At 43.5% G+C, this 14,663-nt stretch overlaps 1 protein-coding gene across 2 annotated transcripts in view; it reads right to left on the bottom strand.

The window, feature by feature from the left end:
- SHTN1 (shootin 1) overlaps positions 1–10,084 on the bottom strand; it is a 55,873-nt gene extending 45,789 nt beyond the window's left edge. Inside the window, exons 1-2 of one of the 2 annotated variants that reach the window (XM_421781.8) lie at positions 9,908–10,084; positions 1,994–2,046 (exon numbers count right to left, since the gene is read on the bottom strand). In XM_421781.8, coding sequence (XP_421781.4) covers positions 1,994–2,046; positions 9,908–9,965 — 111 coding nt within the window. In that variant the 5' untranslated portion in view covers positions 9,966–10,084. Of the gene's footprint in view, positions 1–1,993; positions 2,047–5,055; positions 9,771–9,907 lie in introns of those variants that run through there. The other variant, XM_046943275.1, reaches the window with a different exon arrangement.
- Positions 10,085–14,663: the final 4,579 nt, after the last annotated feature.

Raw genomic sequence — 14,663 nt, forward strand, 5'->3', positions numbered from 1 at the left:
AAGTATTTTGAAAAACATCATAGCAGGTTTCAGAAGAAGCACACAAGAGTGACTACACATATGCAGTAATAAGACATCTTGTGGAAAAGAGGAACAAGAAAGAAAGAAAAGCAGGATGTAGCAGTAACCTCAGAACATCTCATTTCATCTTGATTTTGGAAAGATTTTTTTTTTTCATTTAAATTGCCTTTGGAAAAAAAAATTCTTAATAACAATGCAGTTCAAAGAAACCCTCCTGCACAATAATCCCTGTCTTTTCCCTGACATAAAAAAAACTTTGCTGAAGAAACTCCCAAGGTAGCAGGACAAGGTTTCAGGGCAAAGCTGGAGCACTCGTTTTCCAGGCATGGAAAAGTCCCATTGCAGAACTCCTTGCATGTGACGGAAGCCAATTCACCAACAGCAGCTCAAGGAGAGCCTGGACACATGCAATAAAGACAAAGTTGTTGAGGGCAGAACACACAGAAAACACACAGCTCAAGATATGGGTTACAGACAGTCTGCAGACTAGAGGAATACTCTGGGGAGGTATTACGTATGATCTTACACCCCTCCCTCCCTGCTGCTGGCCTTTGCCAGAGACTGTGTACTGTGCTAGATGGACTCCTCCTCCCATGCACTAGAAGTTAATTGCCACAGCTTTCTCAATAGTGAATATTGAGGACAGATTTCCTGGGATATGTGGGGCTCTGGTGTAGGACAGCAAATGGTAATGCAGGAACAAGTACAGAAGAGATAGCATCAATGGGAAGGAGGGAGTGAAACAGAATATGCTGAGCTCAGTGGATATATACAGAATCATTGCTGAAACACAATATGAAAAAAAGTTCTGAGGTTTTTTTTAATAAGAAAGTAGTTAAGGACAAGGTCTCCCCATTACAGCCTTGAATTGCAACATTTATAACAACCAGACTGACATTCTAAAAATGACTTCACAGAAAGCAGAACTAAACCTTCATGCTCTGGCAGCTAATAATGTTCCCTAGTACTGGAGAAAGGGGAATTTTCTGTTAATCATACAGAGTGACAGTGCCCTCACTGCCTTCCCCACTATCTAGAACTGATACGAGGTTTTCACTGATCACAGTTTCTTTTGGCAGAGACCTGCTAAAAACCTTTTGCACATTGACAATGATTTAGACAACACAACGCTGTCACCAAGCCCCTCTCCAAGTTCTCTCTTCTTGTTGGGTTTCCTCACAGAAAACAAGTGTGTTGTATGAACAGGAGTCCAGGGTAAGGAGAGATACCTTGCCAAACGTGCTGAATTTCACTACTAGGAAGACAGATTATCATAGTTACAATAACCAACCTGGAAAGTGGCTCTTATGTTTGTATCAGCAAATTTCAGAACATTAAAAAATAGAGCCCACAGCAATGAATGATGTTCAGTTCATAATTCAGAGTCTCTTTTCAACTGACACAGGTGCACGTATTTCACAAAAGGATATGCAATATACTGCAAATCTGTTTTAAGCTGCACTCTGAATGCTGAGGTGAGACATCTCCTATTCAAAGGAATTTTGTGGAGAGAGAGAACTGAATACCTTCAGAAATTGTACTCCCACATTCTGAATTTTTAGAAGGACTGAGTTAGGGCAGAAGTTGTTCTATTTCCTATTTGTTAAGTTTCAGCACACAGATCAAGCCGTGATATAACAACGATTAGATCCAAGGAAAACAAGTTTTCCTAAGAGTAATTTAAACACTTGAGTTGACCTACGCTGACAATGTAAACCAGCTATAGAAGTAGTCACTTAAATATATATATTCGTATATTTATACCAATTTTTCTGGTCTAAGAAAGCTAGAATAGCCGCTGGGAGTTATTTCACTTGCTCCTTAACACTTATAGGTACAAGAAGTACTGATTAGTGATGCCATTTTAAATAATCAGCTGAGCTCACAAAAGCAGAGAATAACCTCTCATATCCAGTAAAGTATTCTGATATTTAACATTTTAGTTCTAAGGAAATTATCCTTCAATACAAACCTCCTCTTTCGTTTTCTTGTTTTCTGCTCTAAGCTCTTCATATTCGCCAATAGCTAAAAAAGAAAAATAAAGAAAAAAAGAAAAGGTTAGCACTGCAGCACCTCTTTTACTCAGATTAGCTTTCTACTTATTCACTTCAAAGCTCTTCTGGCTATCTACATAGATTTTGAATAACATGGGTCATAAATTTTATTAATAGCCTATGGATGAAGTGGACATCCTTTTAGAACTGAAGTAATTGGAAAGCATCTGAAAAGGACAGTAGCTCTCAAAACAATCAATTTTTGATCAATGGAAAGTTAAACAATCTTATCGACTGAGTTCAAAAATTACAAGGTGAATGTACTGGCTTGTAGACACTAGCTTAAACCCACACTGGCTCAGGTTACAGATTAATGGCAGAAAGCATGGTTAACGCAATAGTGTTACGCATTGATACGCATATGTACCTCCAGAAGAGCTGAGCACCTTCTTTATTTATTTAAAGATTTTCTCACAGCAGAAGCCCCACAAGACCCTTTTTTCCTCTATACTCCACGAGGAAGATGTAAGAAGATAGCATGATTTATCCAACATCACACAAGAACTTGGCTGCAGGGATCAGCAAGGAACAGCTCTGCCCCTGGATGCTGACGGTCCCTTGTTTCAAACCAGTAAATGATGCGCAGAAACAATCAATTGGTTTATGGGATATTTTTTTGTGTGTTTTGTGCGGGACTGTATTGCCCTTCAAAAAATTCTACTATTATTATTAAAAAGTGTGAACACGCCTTCAAAGTGGTAAAGAAACTAAGTGTGCTAGGAGGGAACTCTGTTCAGTCTTTAAGATGCATACTATACGAACAAAATGAGACATTATCCTACCTCTTATTCCAGCCCTTCAGTACCCACTTCTTCAAAATGTTCTCACATACAAGAGGAAGTTATACCAGCACACCAGTGTTATTTGAAACCAACTTAAGCAGAACTGGATAAAGGTTTTGAATATATAACTTTCAGATGACAGATGTTGTAGGGTAAGATGGTAAGAGAAACTTCATCTGAAGGCATGACCATGTAGAGTCTGGTAGATGAGCCACCTGAAAACCTGCTACTCCTTTCCAGCTTTACATACCCCGACTTTTTCAAACACAAAGCTCTTAGAAATCAAGTTACTCTGTGCACTGTTGTGATGTCTCTCTTCTCCCCTACCCCCAGTGTTTCAAAATCTGTTGACATAAAACAAATTCAACTCACTCCTGAAAGCTAAGTCCAAGACATCACCATTCTGCTTGTCTTTAGCACAGCTGTTACTCACACAGAAATATACCAAACATAACAAACTCAAATTACTTTATTTTCTCCAAAATCATTTCATTTGAGAGACATGGGTGCAAAGTACAAGGAGTCTGGGAGACGGACTGCAGTTGCAGCTCCTCGGTCAGTCCCTCTAACACAGGGCTCTGGTGTGCCCAGATCAGGAACAGGGCCAAGGCAACACCCTGCTGCCAGGTTAACCTGAAAGGAACCACGCTGGTGTAGCCGCTCTAAGAAAGAGTTCATGAAGTGAAACAAAACACACTTCTTACACAGGAATGTAAAAGCTATGTCTCCTGATCACTTCTCTGTGCTCCTTCCAGGAAAACAGAGGCAGGCTTCTAACACTGAGATGCAAGGAAAGGAGGAAGTCTGTATCTACAGATACTGCTTCCTTCTACTTGGAAACTGATAGCATGTGCTCACTTTTAAGGCCAACTCACATTTGTTATGCAATGCTTTATAAATGACTGAAAAATGTGTGTGCAGCTCTCATCTGCTCTGTGAACCAACAGTTCTGAAGTCATAAGCCCCTCAGGCCGGGACACAGGAACAAGTTCTCACAAAGCCAGGCAGACAGGAACTTAGACAACCCTCCAGCAACCCATGCTAACAGCTCACCTACGTGTGATTGGGAATTGAACTGCACGTTGGAGGAAGCCATTCCCTCTTCTACTGTTGTTGGTAGAGCACAACACATTTGTCATGGAATGAAAACACAAAACCATCAGCTGCTTCATGCCAAACTCACGCTGCTGTGTCTTTTCACCATGGCCACCCCCTCACTGGAATTAAGAAAACAAATTCTTTGTTCTTGAATATACGTAGCCATGTTCTGCTATCTTATTTTGAGATCTTCATGCAAGGCAATTTCTGGATCATCATGTTTCCATACAGATCTCACTCTTTATGCTTTAGATTTTCAGGTATGGATTTACAAAATGCTAATGAAGAGTCTGCTCTTTTTATCAGGAAAGTGAAATAATAATTAAAAAATGACCACACATTTTCTGCTGTATATTAAATTCTCCACAAAGAATACAACTTAGAAATTATGAAGGGTGAATGGAAAGTTGGTGGATCATGTAATTTTTAACAATAGAGGTTGTGTGGTTTTTTTTTTAACTATATAGAGGAGATTTTCTATGAACCTTTTCAAAGTTTAATGTACAACAGAGTTTTGAGGCTACCCCTGAAAGAGTCACGAGTGTAACTAATGCTCACTCTAGTGCTGCACTGCATAAAGGTGGAAACGATCTCACCACTCTGAAGGAGGAAAACTAATACAGCAGCAACCAGATGTCACTTCATGTTGTAAAACTCATACAGAGTTTTTAGCCCTAAAAACATTTTTGGGAGAAAAAGTATCATTATCACTTTTCCCTTGATAGGGAAAACCATAGGCAAGTCCTGGTACAACAGCATCTAACTCCTCTGTGGAATCCAGGACTGCTACTTCTCCTTATTCTACAAAGGCTCCCACACAGCATATCCCCAACAATGGCACCTCAGCACCTGAAATCTTATGTCTCACACTGGATCATTCAGATTATGCTATACTTACATTACCCAGCAAATAAAGATTAGTGGTGTGCGAAACAAACACAGAAAGATGCTATACGAAAAGATGCTACTGAAATTCTAGAGCTTTACATCATCTCCTCAAAGAATCAACACTGTAACACACATGGATAGTAAAATTCCTATTCTGTATCCACTCGCCTCCCATGAACCCTGAAGAATCTTACTAAATACCTGTCACATACCTTGGAATACTGCCACTGATTTCAGTTACACAGTAGCGTGATGGAAATAACGTAGCAGGATACAAATTTCTTTGCTGCAGGCTAACTTCAGGCAGAGTGAGGTGCAGCACTCCAAGTTGATCTCAACACCAAGGAAACAAAAATTTTGTGAAGGAAAAAGAACAGAATATTCTTGGCTACAGCTCCCAGCCCACACAAAACACACTCCCAGCCAGCACTGATCTTCTTTCCAACTATCCGGAACCTGGATTTACTAACAGAAGATGTGTCACCTCAATTAGTTGATTTAGATATTTATATATGTGTTATGTTAAAAAGCACTTCTTAGTAAAAACAAGGTCAAAAGAGTAGCAAGTATGTAATGATTATAATTTACACTGAACAACAGAAAAGATACCTGCATGTATACACAGTCAGATTTCCCAGTTTTTACTAAAAAAAAAAAAAACCACAAAAACCTTCTAAAGCTGCATATTAAAAACCATAAATAAGAAAATTCTACACTCATATACTTCAGCATTTATACTGCAAACCAGAGTGGCCTTCAAGTAGATGGAGAGCCATTCCACATCAAATCAGCCCATAATGCCACTTCAGCATTCCAGACTTACTCAATCAAAAAAAATAAGCAGTGCACAAGGAAAGCACATGTCACTCCACTACCTATCCTTCTGGGCTGCAGGCTGGGCACGTATTTACTGGTGCAGGCAAGAGCCAAAGCCTGCAGTGCAAAAAGCTATCCCAATGAAGTCGCTGTGTTAGTAGAAGCAAATTCACACCTGGCCTTTGGATGTTTTGGATACCATGTGAGGGAGAATCATCCCTGACAGCAAGAGCACAAGAGAAGCTCCATCAGGCTGGCTTCTGCCACACTCCTTATCCCTGTGTACCTGGAAAATGAAGAGTCAGGCCAAATCTGTTGCTAGTAGGGAGATGGTTTGTACAACAATCTCCTGACAAGCCAAGTGTGCAGAAGACCTGTGAACTGCTCGCAGGAGTAAAAACACATGCCAGAAGGACTGGATTTTTCTGTTGTTCCCAATCTTACAGGCAAAGATCCCTTCTGCTAAGCTCAGGCAACCTCTCTTCCAGCAGGACATGGCATGGCATTGCTAGTCTCAGCCATGTACAAACTGTACGATTCAATTAGTAAACACTTTGCTGTTTCCTGCACTGCATCCTGGGAGTCCCACAGCTCCCTGGAAAACAGAAAGGGAAATTAAACATACCACAGCCTGATAAAGCCTAATCATTAAGCTCATATCAATTTGCCTTCACAACTTTGCGAAAAAACAGATAGCATTACACCAAAAAGCTGAAGCAGGAAACACTGTTAAACTCTAACAAATGAAGAAAACATTTAAACATGATGGGCTCTGCGGAGGAAATGATGTCTTCTGCATACAAAAACTCAAAAACGCAGGTACAAGGGAGAAAGTCTGTAGAGCAGATGCCTACAGAAGGGAATGCAGAATAACACATACGTAGCACTACTCTCAGATATTCATGCCAGACTGGCAGTCCACTCTAAAGGAGATGCATTCAAACTTTCTGGCACTATGCTTTTTTAAAGAGAGTGAGTAGATCTTGAAGTAATAATAAATGTTTGGGATTAGAGACTCAAAATCATCACAGTTCATTAAAAAAAAAAAAAAAAAAAAAGAAAGAATGAAAGAAAGAAAGCCAACACAAACATAGATAAGACCTTTAAAATAGATTAAGAAAATCATGTATAGTACATGTGCAGTTAATGGTACTATAGTAATTTAGCCAAGTCACCAGGAGCTTGACTGTGATAGTGGCAGGTGAAGCACTTACATAATGAGTAACTCCAGATGTTGTGAATGATGACTGCTGTATTCAGCTGAACAAAGATATGACACAGCTGAAGGTGCTTCTTTAAGAGCAAAGTTTCAGCAGCACCAATAAAACCAAAGACAAACATGGCAATCTTCCATGCCAGTTACAAAGCAGCTGATAGGGTGGTTTGGTGCCCTGCTGAAAACACCACTTTTAGATAAAAAAAGGAGCATTTAGGTAATGCTAATATTCATAGCATACCTGCTTTATCTAATCAAGCCATTTCAGAAAGCTATTTAGAGAATGAAAATTAAAATAATACTTCTAAGGCTTAAATATCATTGATGCAGAGATCGTGTTTCTCCACAGTGTTCACCTTAAACTTGGCAACAGAGCAAGCTGAAGAACAAGCAGTGTCAAGTATCCAGGTCTAATCCACAGGACCTGGAAAATTCAGCATGGGTGAAAGATAAGCTTATCATGCTCACAGACAGTTTCAGTGTCCTTGTCTCTGCGCAGAGCTGTGCCAAACAGCCGAGTGAATTTGTCCAGACACCAGTCAGTGTCACAGCTGCCACTGACAATCGCACAGCAGCCACCAAATACCTGCCTCAGGTGCAATCTGCTGACCTTGGTAAGGGAAGTAAAAGCAGCACCGAGACGCTTCTGCAATCAGCCACGTACACAACTGCTGTCCTCTCCACCTACCCCAGCCAGCACAGCTACCTGGCATCACAGCCAGGCTGCTTCTCAACACTGAAAAAACACACCCTGAAAAAGAAACTGAATGCAGACTACCAGGAGAATGCGTTCGAACTCCTTCAAATCAACACGTGTAATCCAGAAATCTGACAACAGACCAGAACACCACAATAATCTGAAGCCATACACCACTCTGAATGCAATAAATACAGGACTCCTGAACAGTACATACACCCAGAATCTCAAGCCTTGAGACTGCAGGTCATTCCATCACCTGCATTTACTTTCAGCGTAATATTCTTGCCTATACCTAGAAGCAGCAAAGAGGAAAATTACTCGGGGTTTTTTCTTCCTCTTTCCAGCCCTCTCTGGGCTCTTTACTGGAGACACTTCAGTCCTGCCAGTTAACACCACTTAACTGCAGCATGTTTGCATAACGCGCTGGTTTGCATCTAAAACAATGCAGTATCAAAAAGTAAGCATTTTCAATTAGTTTTCCACTGGATAATTCTTCTCTCATAAAAATCAGCTTCCCAGCCAGCCTTGCAGTTAAAAAACATTTGTCAGTCCCACAACAAATTACTAACACTCCTACATTTGGAGAACATCTATCAAGAACAGCACATTACAGGACAGGATCTGCCTGTTAGTTTCTATTTCAACAGCTTAAAGGGATCTAGGGCAGCCAGCACTCAAGTTACAGCGTCTTTCCTTTGAACTGACTCCTCAAGTCCCATAAAGTTTCTTTAGACACTAAAGGACACTCAGTCTACCTGAGCAGAAGACTTTCAGACATCAATATTGAAACCTCAGTTCTTCTGAAGTCAGTGAGAAAACTCAAAGCAATTCCAAGATGTTGGGATTTCCCATACTTGCCTCATTAGCAACTCAGCACTGCCATTTTAGCAGCCATCATTTTGGTACAGACAACTCTTCAGGAGCCAACAGCACTGGAAAGAAGCAATCAATTGGGAACAGCTTTTTAGCATTATTTTTTGGTCCCACACTATCAAAACTCATGGTTACGTATCATCGTGAATTTTACAACTGTAATCCTTGTAAGCCAGAATCCAGCTGGGACAACCAAAAATCATGAATTTACAATGCTGAGTGTACAGGCACAAGCAAAAAGGAAGCGTCAAAGTGGGTGACCATAAACATTCACCTGAAATTAGTTTCAGAGAAGCTCCTGCTGCACAGCAGAGGTGACCCAGTCCAGTCATAGCCTGCAATACGTTTGCTGCATACGAAGCTGAGACCAGAGGCATTCAGGTCTCTGGAGAGATGCTCACAGAAAACATTCACAACTCAGATGATTGATAACTAAGCCCAGTGACTGCCATCTGTTTAACCAGGCAACACAGAAACTTTTCTAGACTAGTTTTGGTTTGGAAGCAGACTGACTAGCGAAGACGCAGGGCTACCTTTTGAGTACCCAACCTTCTTCCTTGTCCCTTCTTACCAACAACACAATACATGCCAATGTTTCAGGACCTGAGCATCCGTAAGGCTGAAGCACTGAACTTCCCAACAAAAGCACTGAGCAGTGATTCACACAGGGAACCCAATGAGCCCTTCATGCATTTACACCGGAACTACACAGGCTCCACAGAAACCCATGGCATATCAGGGCTAGCCCTGGGCTGCATCACCGGGAACTTCATGTGCTGATTAGGAGCGGAGCAGAGGATGTTTCATGGACTGCTTTAACACCTCCTGCCACACACAGCAGAGCAGGGACACAGAATTTTGAAACAGCAAGGATCTTCTCATGAAACTCAGCCTTTATAGGAAGCCCATCACAGCCACGCTTTCACTTCTCCATGCCTCGGCACTCCTGACGAGTTCCTTTTCCAAAAGGGAGAGGACGGAGTGACACCAGAGGAGGCCAGACTGACACCCAGCCGCCCCTGAGGGCTCCCAGCCCGCCGGCTACACGCGAGGCAGCAGCACCCAGACACGTGCCGCGCTCCTCGCCCTCAGCCAGCCCCGCGCCGTCACTCACTCGATGCCCACCCTGACAGCACACAAAACCGGCAGGTGCAGAGAGGCGAGGCAGCCGGGACGGGCACTGACAAGGGGCAGAGTCAAAACGTGCCGGCGCCCGTTTCCGAGGCTGTTTTTTTCTCCAAAAGGGGCCTGGAAGCGAGCGGGGCCGGGGGCCGCCCAGGCCGCACCGCCCGCCGCCTGCCCCACGCCGCAGGCCGCGCCCCGGCCCCGCACAGCCCTCTCACGCCGCCGCCTCACGCCTCCCCGCGGCCGCGCTCCCACCGCCCGAGCCCGCGGCGGCCGAGAGAAGGAGGGAGAGCCGGTCCGCCCAGAGCCGGCCGGAGGCGCCGCCCGCCCCTACCTCGGTCCTTCAGGCTGGCCAGCAGCTCCAGCTGCTTCTCCTCGTCCGAGCTGTTCATCCTGCCCCGCGCCGCCTCACCTCGCGCGGCTACACCTGGCAGCGTTCGGGCGGCTCTCGTAGCCCCGGGGCGCGGCGGGCGCGGCGAACGGCCCGGCCCGCTCCGCTCTGCACATGCCCAGACTCCCGCGGCGCCCCAGTGAGCATGTGCGGGGTGCGGCGGCTCCGCGCCCCGGGCTGTGCGCGGCACCTCCCTGACGGGCGGCGGCCGTGCGGCCCCACTGAGGCAACGCCGCGACCCCCGGGGCTGCGGGGGGGAAGCGGGATCCTGAGGTGTGCGAAGGAGGCGGGGAGGTCGCCAGGAGGCACTCGGGGTGTTGCTCTGGGTGGTGTCGAAAATGGGCTCGAGTCTCTGGGCAGAGGAAACCTTCGTGCTCCTAATGCTGTTCGCCTCGTCCTGGCTGGCACAGAGGCCAGGAGGGAAGCGCTCTTATGCAGCGCGAAGGACTTTACTGAGTGCTTTTACACCGTTCGCAGAGAGCAGTGTGCCCAAAGGTTCCAGAGAAGCAGCTGTGGGGCAATTCCAGCGTCCAGTGTGGACAGAACGTTGGGACAATATCAGAGCAGAGGGCTTTGGTGGAGTTCCCGCTCCGTCTGTCTGTGAAGAACGCAGTTGTTCTTCCCAGCAATCCCAGAGGGGAAAAGGAGAGGAGCTGGCAATGAGCACGGAATCACAGAATCGTTTGAGTTGCAGGGGACCTTTAAAGGCCATCTGGTCCAACTGCCTGCAATGAACGGGGACACCTACAGCTCCATCAGGTGCTCAGAGCCCCATCCAGCCTGACCATGGGTGTCTCCAGGGATGGGACATCCACCACCTCTCCAGGCAACCTGTGCCAGTGCTTCGCTAGCCTTATTGTAAAAAGCTTCTTCCTTATATTCAGTCTAAATCTCCCTCTTTCAGTTTGAAATCTCTGTGCTAAAGCAGTGACCCTACGCAGCTCCTTCGGAGCCTGGCACTGGATGCATGCAGTCGCTGCAGAGTTTGATTCTACCTCATTTTTTGCTGAACTTCGGAAACTCTGAAGTCAGAAGTTTGAAATAGAATTGCTGCTTTTGTTGTTAACTAACCAAATGCTGTGAGACTCACGATTCATGATGGACAATACTAGGGTAAATCTGAAGTTGAGCTCATTTTCAAAAACCACCTGTCAGTCACACTGGAGCTGCTCACAGTAGTGGTCCACTGAACCGCAGCAGTCTTCAGATTCATTCTTTAAGCACTGGCAAAGGCACAGCTTTTCCATCTCCTTCCTTGGCAAGTGCCTGCAGCACACCATGGCCTCCAGAAAACGGAACATTGCCCCAGACGTGGCAACCTTAGAAAGATCTGTGAAAGAAAGGAGAAAAACTTCACTACGCTGCTTAGACCTCCTGCCTCTTTCTTGCCTGACTGCATCCCATAGTCTTCTTGACCCAGTAAACCTCTAAAAAATGACCAGACTTCATGTTGTTATTCTGTAGCGTTATCTGTCCTGGAGCTGGTTAATAACACGTGTAATGTTGCCCTGGAAAGCAGCCAGGAGTGAGCTGTACTGGTGCAATATGCTCAGGTACAGCTACCGAGGCCACGTGGGAAAGTTGAGAAGATAGTCAGCATAAAATGCATTTAACTCCTCCAAAAGTGAAGTTATAAATCCACGCTCCTGCGGGCAGCCATACACTCAGAAGGGGAAATTACACTGGAAAGCAAAGGCTTGTAGCAGCTGCGGGAAGCAGTGTGCAAATAATTGCAGACACTATGGGTGAGATGCTGCAGCAGAACAGGATGTTCACTAACTGCGGGAAAAAAATTCTCCCATGACATCAACAAGGTCAAAAGCAAAATAGGAAAAAAAAAAAGTGATCCAAGGCTTGAGGAGAGAGTCTTCAAACTTTTGATCTTTTTAATTGAGAATACAGGAAACAAATTATTGGATTATGTTAATTTCACAGGAGAAAATCCTTGGTACTTGAGGGCTTTTGGGCTTAGTGGAAAAGACTCAACCAGAATCTGCGCCTGCAACCAGAAGCTGAACATGAAGGCTACAAAAAGGATTATACATCAGTAAATGCATCCATTTTGAGTAACACAGAGGTCTTATTTAAGTCTTCAGAGTTCTGGGCCGACTTTGGTTTCAAATAGCCTCTACTTTAAGACAGAGCAATTTTGCCAGTGTTTTGAATTGTAGCATCCTTCCTTGGGCTGCCTGTTGGCTTCCCTTCAGCCACAGGTTTCATTCCAAACTCCCCATCCCTTTGCTGATATCACCCTCTCTATTCCCAAACCAACCTTTCATACAGCGCAGTAGTAGGATTTGCAAAAGAACCATTGTATAGTGCTGCACTGTGCCAAGACACCGGACATCTTCATCTTGCAACAATGTTCTGTCTGTTGTGTGCTGCCAGAACAGAGCATAAAATCTCTTTGATTTCAGCAGAGACAGTAAGGCAATTCTTCCATTATTTTATTTATTTATTCAAATTTAAGTACTATGGGTCAAAACATTTCCCTTCCATAATTTCAATATTGCAGCTTCAGCATTGTTCGTATTCACTTTGAACTAGGTCAAGTTACAGTACTTTGAAAAGTAAGCATTTTCATCCTACTTGCAATAGCAGGTAGGATGAAAGCCACACTGACATTGTTCTTCAAAGGTGTTAATGAATCATTAATTGCCAGACTGGCTTACTTTTTTTTTCTCAAGTTAGCAGACAACAGAGAAATTAACTCTTGCTGAATTTGCTAATGGATGTCCCTGTGCTCTAAAAGGACTTCACATCTCCAGTTGTGCTTCTTTAGATCATGAATTTAGTTCATTGTTTCCAAGTTACTTAAAATAAGAGATAGTCCATTATGCCCATACTATTCTGTGTAGTAATATTCATATTGCGATTTGACAGCAGATGCAGTAAACCATTAAGACCATAAAAAGCTTGCACAGGCAATACAAGCATCCAGTGTGGGATTTCACAATGTTTACATAGAGATTAGGTAATTATTTCTTCCTGTATAAGAGAAGGAGAAATGAGATTGTACTTTGAACATAAACAGCCAGTTTGTCATAGCACTTCAATAGTATCACTTCTTTGTTAAAGTGGGAAGCTAAGACTGAATGTGTTCAGAAACTTGTCCAGTTTCCAGACAGTACTAGCACGGGGATGGAGGGAAAATCCTGGATTAGGTCACTTTCTTCTGGAAAACCCATGTCAGTGAATGACATCACTACCCACATCCTTGTGGAGCAGAAAATTCATGTGGATTCACCATTATCCTTAGGTTTTACCCTTCTCTACCTCTTCTTCCAGGACCTGGAATAGTTTTATCACAGATTGTGCATGGTTTGAGAACCACAGCTGATAACTGGTAGGGAAGGGCTAGAAGCCCTTTAGAAAGTAGGATTAAAATTCAGGTCTTGTTCAAGTGGAGCAGTGATTTAAGCTGGTATCATTATACACAATTCTATACTATTCTACACATGAACTATTCTATATATGCAACAATAAGTGCATCATTTCTGGAAGTTACACTAAATGAAGGCAATATGTGACTGCAAACAGACAAATACTGGAATATAAATGTGTACATAAGACACATGGTGGTTTCTTCATGCTGTGCTTAGCTCTGGTGGGACATCAGAGAGAACAGCATGTTAGCTTCTAATGACACGCTTCAAATGGAAGCACAGGCCAGCTGAGGAGACTTGGCAAGAAAAAATAAGGGTGCATTTGGGGAGATTATTTGCTGTAGATGAAACTGAGGGAAAGAGTAATAATATATAGTAATAGTTAAAGAATAACGCAGAATTGTTAATAAACTGTTCTCAGTAATCATTGGATTGGAGAATTACTGCAGGGTTTAAACTGTAAGAAGGAAGAGGAGGGGCTGGGTATTAAAAAAGGGTTTTCTTAGTGAAAGCACTGAAACAGGCTACAAGCAAGGGGGAAAGTGAAATCTCCAGAATTTTCTAATGGGTCTGTATGACCCGTGGGCTCTGCCACCCTGATAACAAAATATCACACCTCTGCATCAGGTTCCCATCATCCACACCAAAGCTAATATCATGAAAAGACCTTCCCTGCAGTCTATCCAGCATTTAACAATTTCCTAACTCCATGCAGACACAGAAACTAGTGATTGCCTCTAAGTTACGAGAGGGATAGAAGAGATAACTAGAGCTGAATGATAATATCTCTTCCCTGCTGAATCTCCAAACACGGAAACCCAAACCAGATATCTAGAAAGGTTTGCACAGTCTGTGTTTTAAGGGATGATTCAATTTTCATATCTCTGCTCCCACTCTCTGTTATTGACAGATGATGTTCAATAAGCTTTACTGGAAATAACACTGACATTTGTTTGAAGCCCAACTGTTGTACTCCATGAAGCATAACTGCTTTAGTCTTTGTGTCTGCAGCTTCCTGGGCCATATGGGCTCACCTGTTCCGAAGGGGGCACAGATATGGCTCCACAGCTCCAAAGAACTAGACAAGAGAGTGCTGCAGTTGGGTTAAGAGAGAGAAACACAGGTAACAAAGTACTCAGAACTGTGATGGATAAGAACCTGGGTGGGATCCTCAATTTCACCATAGCCAACAACCATATCAAGTAAGGTAACGCTATAGAAAATGGAAAGTAAAGAAAAATACTTAAAAAGGTTTAACTTTCTTTCTTTGGGATAGATCCTAGTGAGGTGTTGGGCACCTTCCATTGTTTTCA

The sequence above is a fragment of the Gallus gallus genome, chromosome 6, assembly GCF_016699485.2.
Source record: "Gallus gallus isolate bGalGal1 chromosome 6, bGalGal1.mat.broiler.GRCg7b, whole genome shotgun sequence".
In the NCBI taxonomy this organism is placed as follows: domain Eukaryota; kingdom Metazoa; phylum Chordata; class Aves; order Galliformes; family Phasianidae; genus Gallus; species Gallus gallus.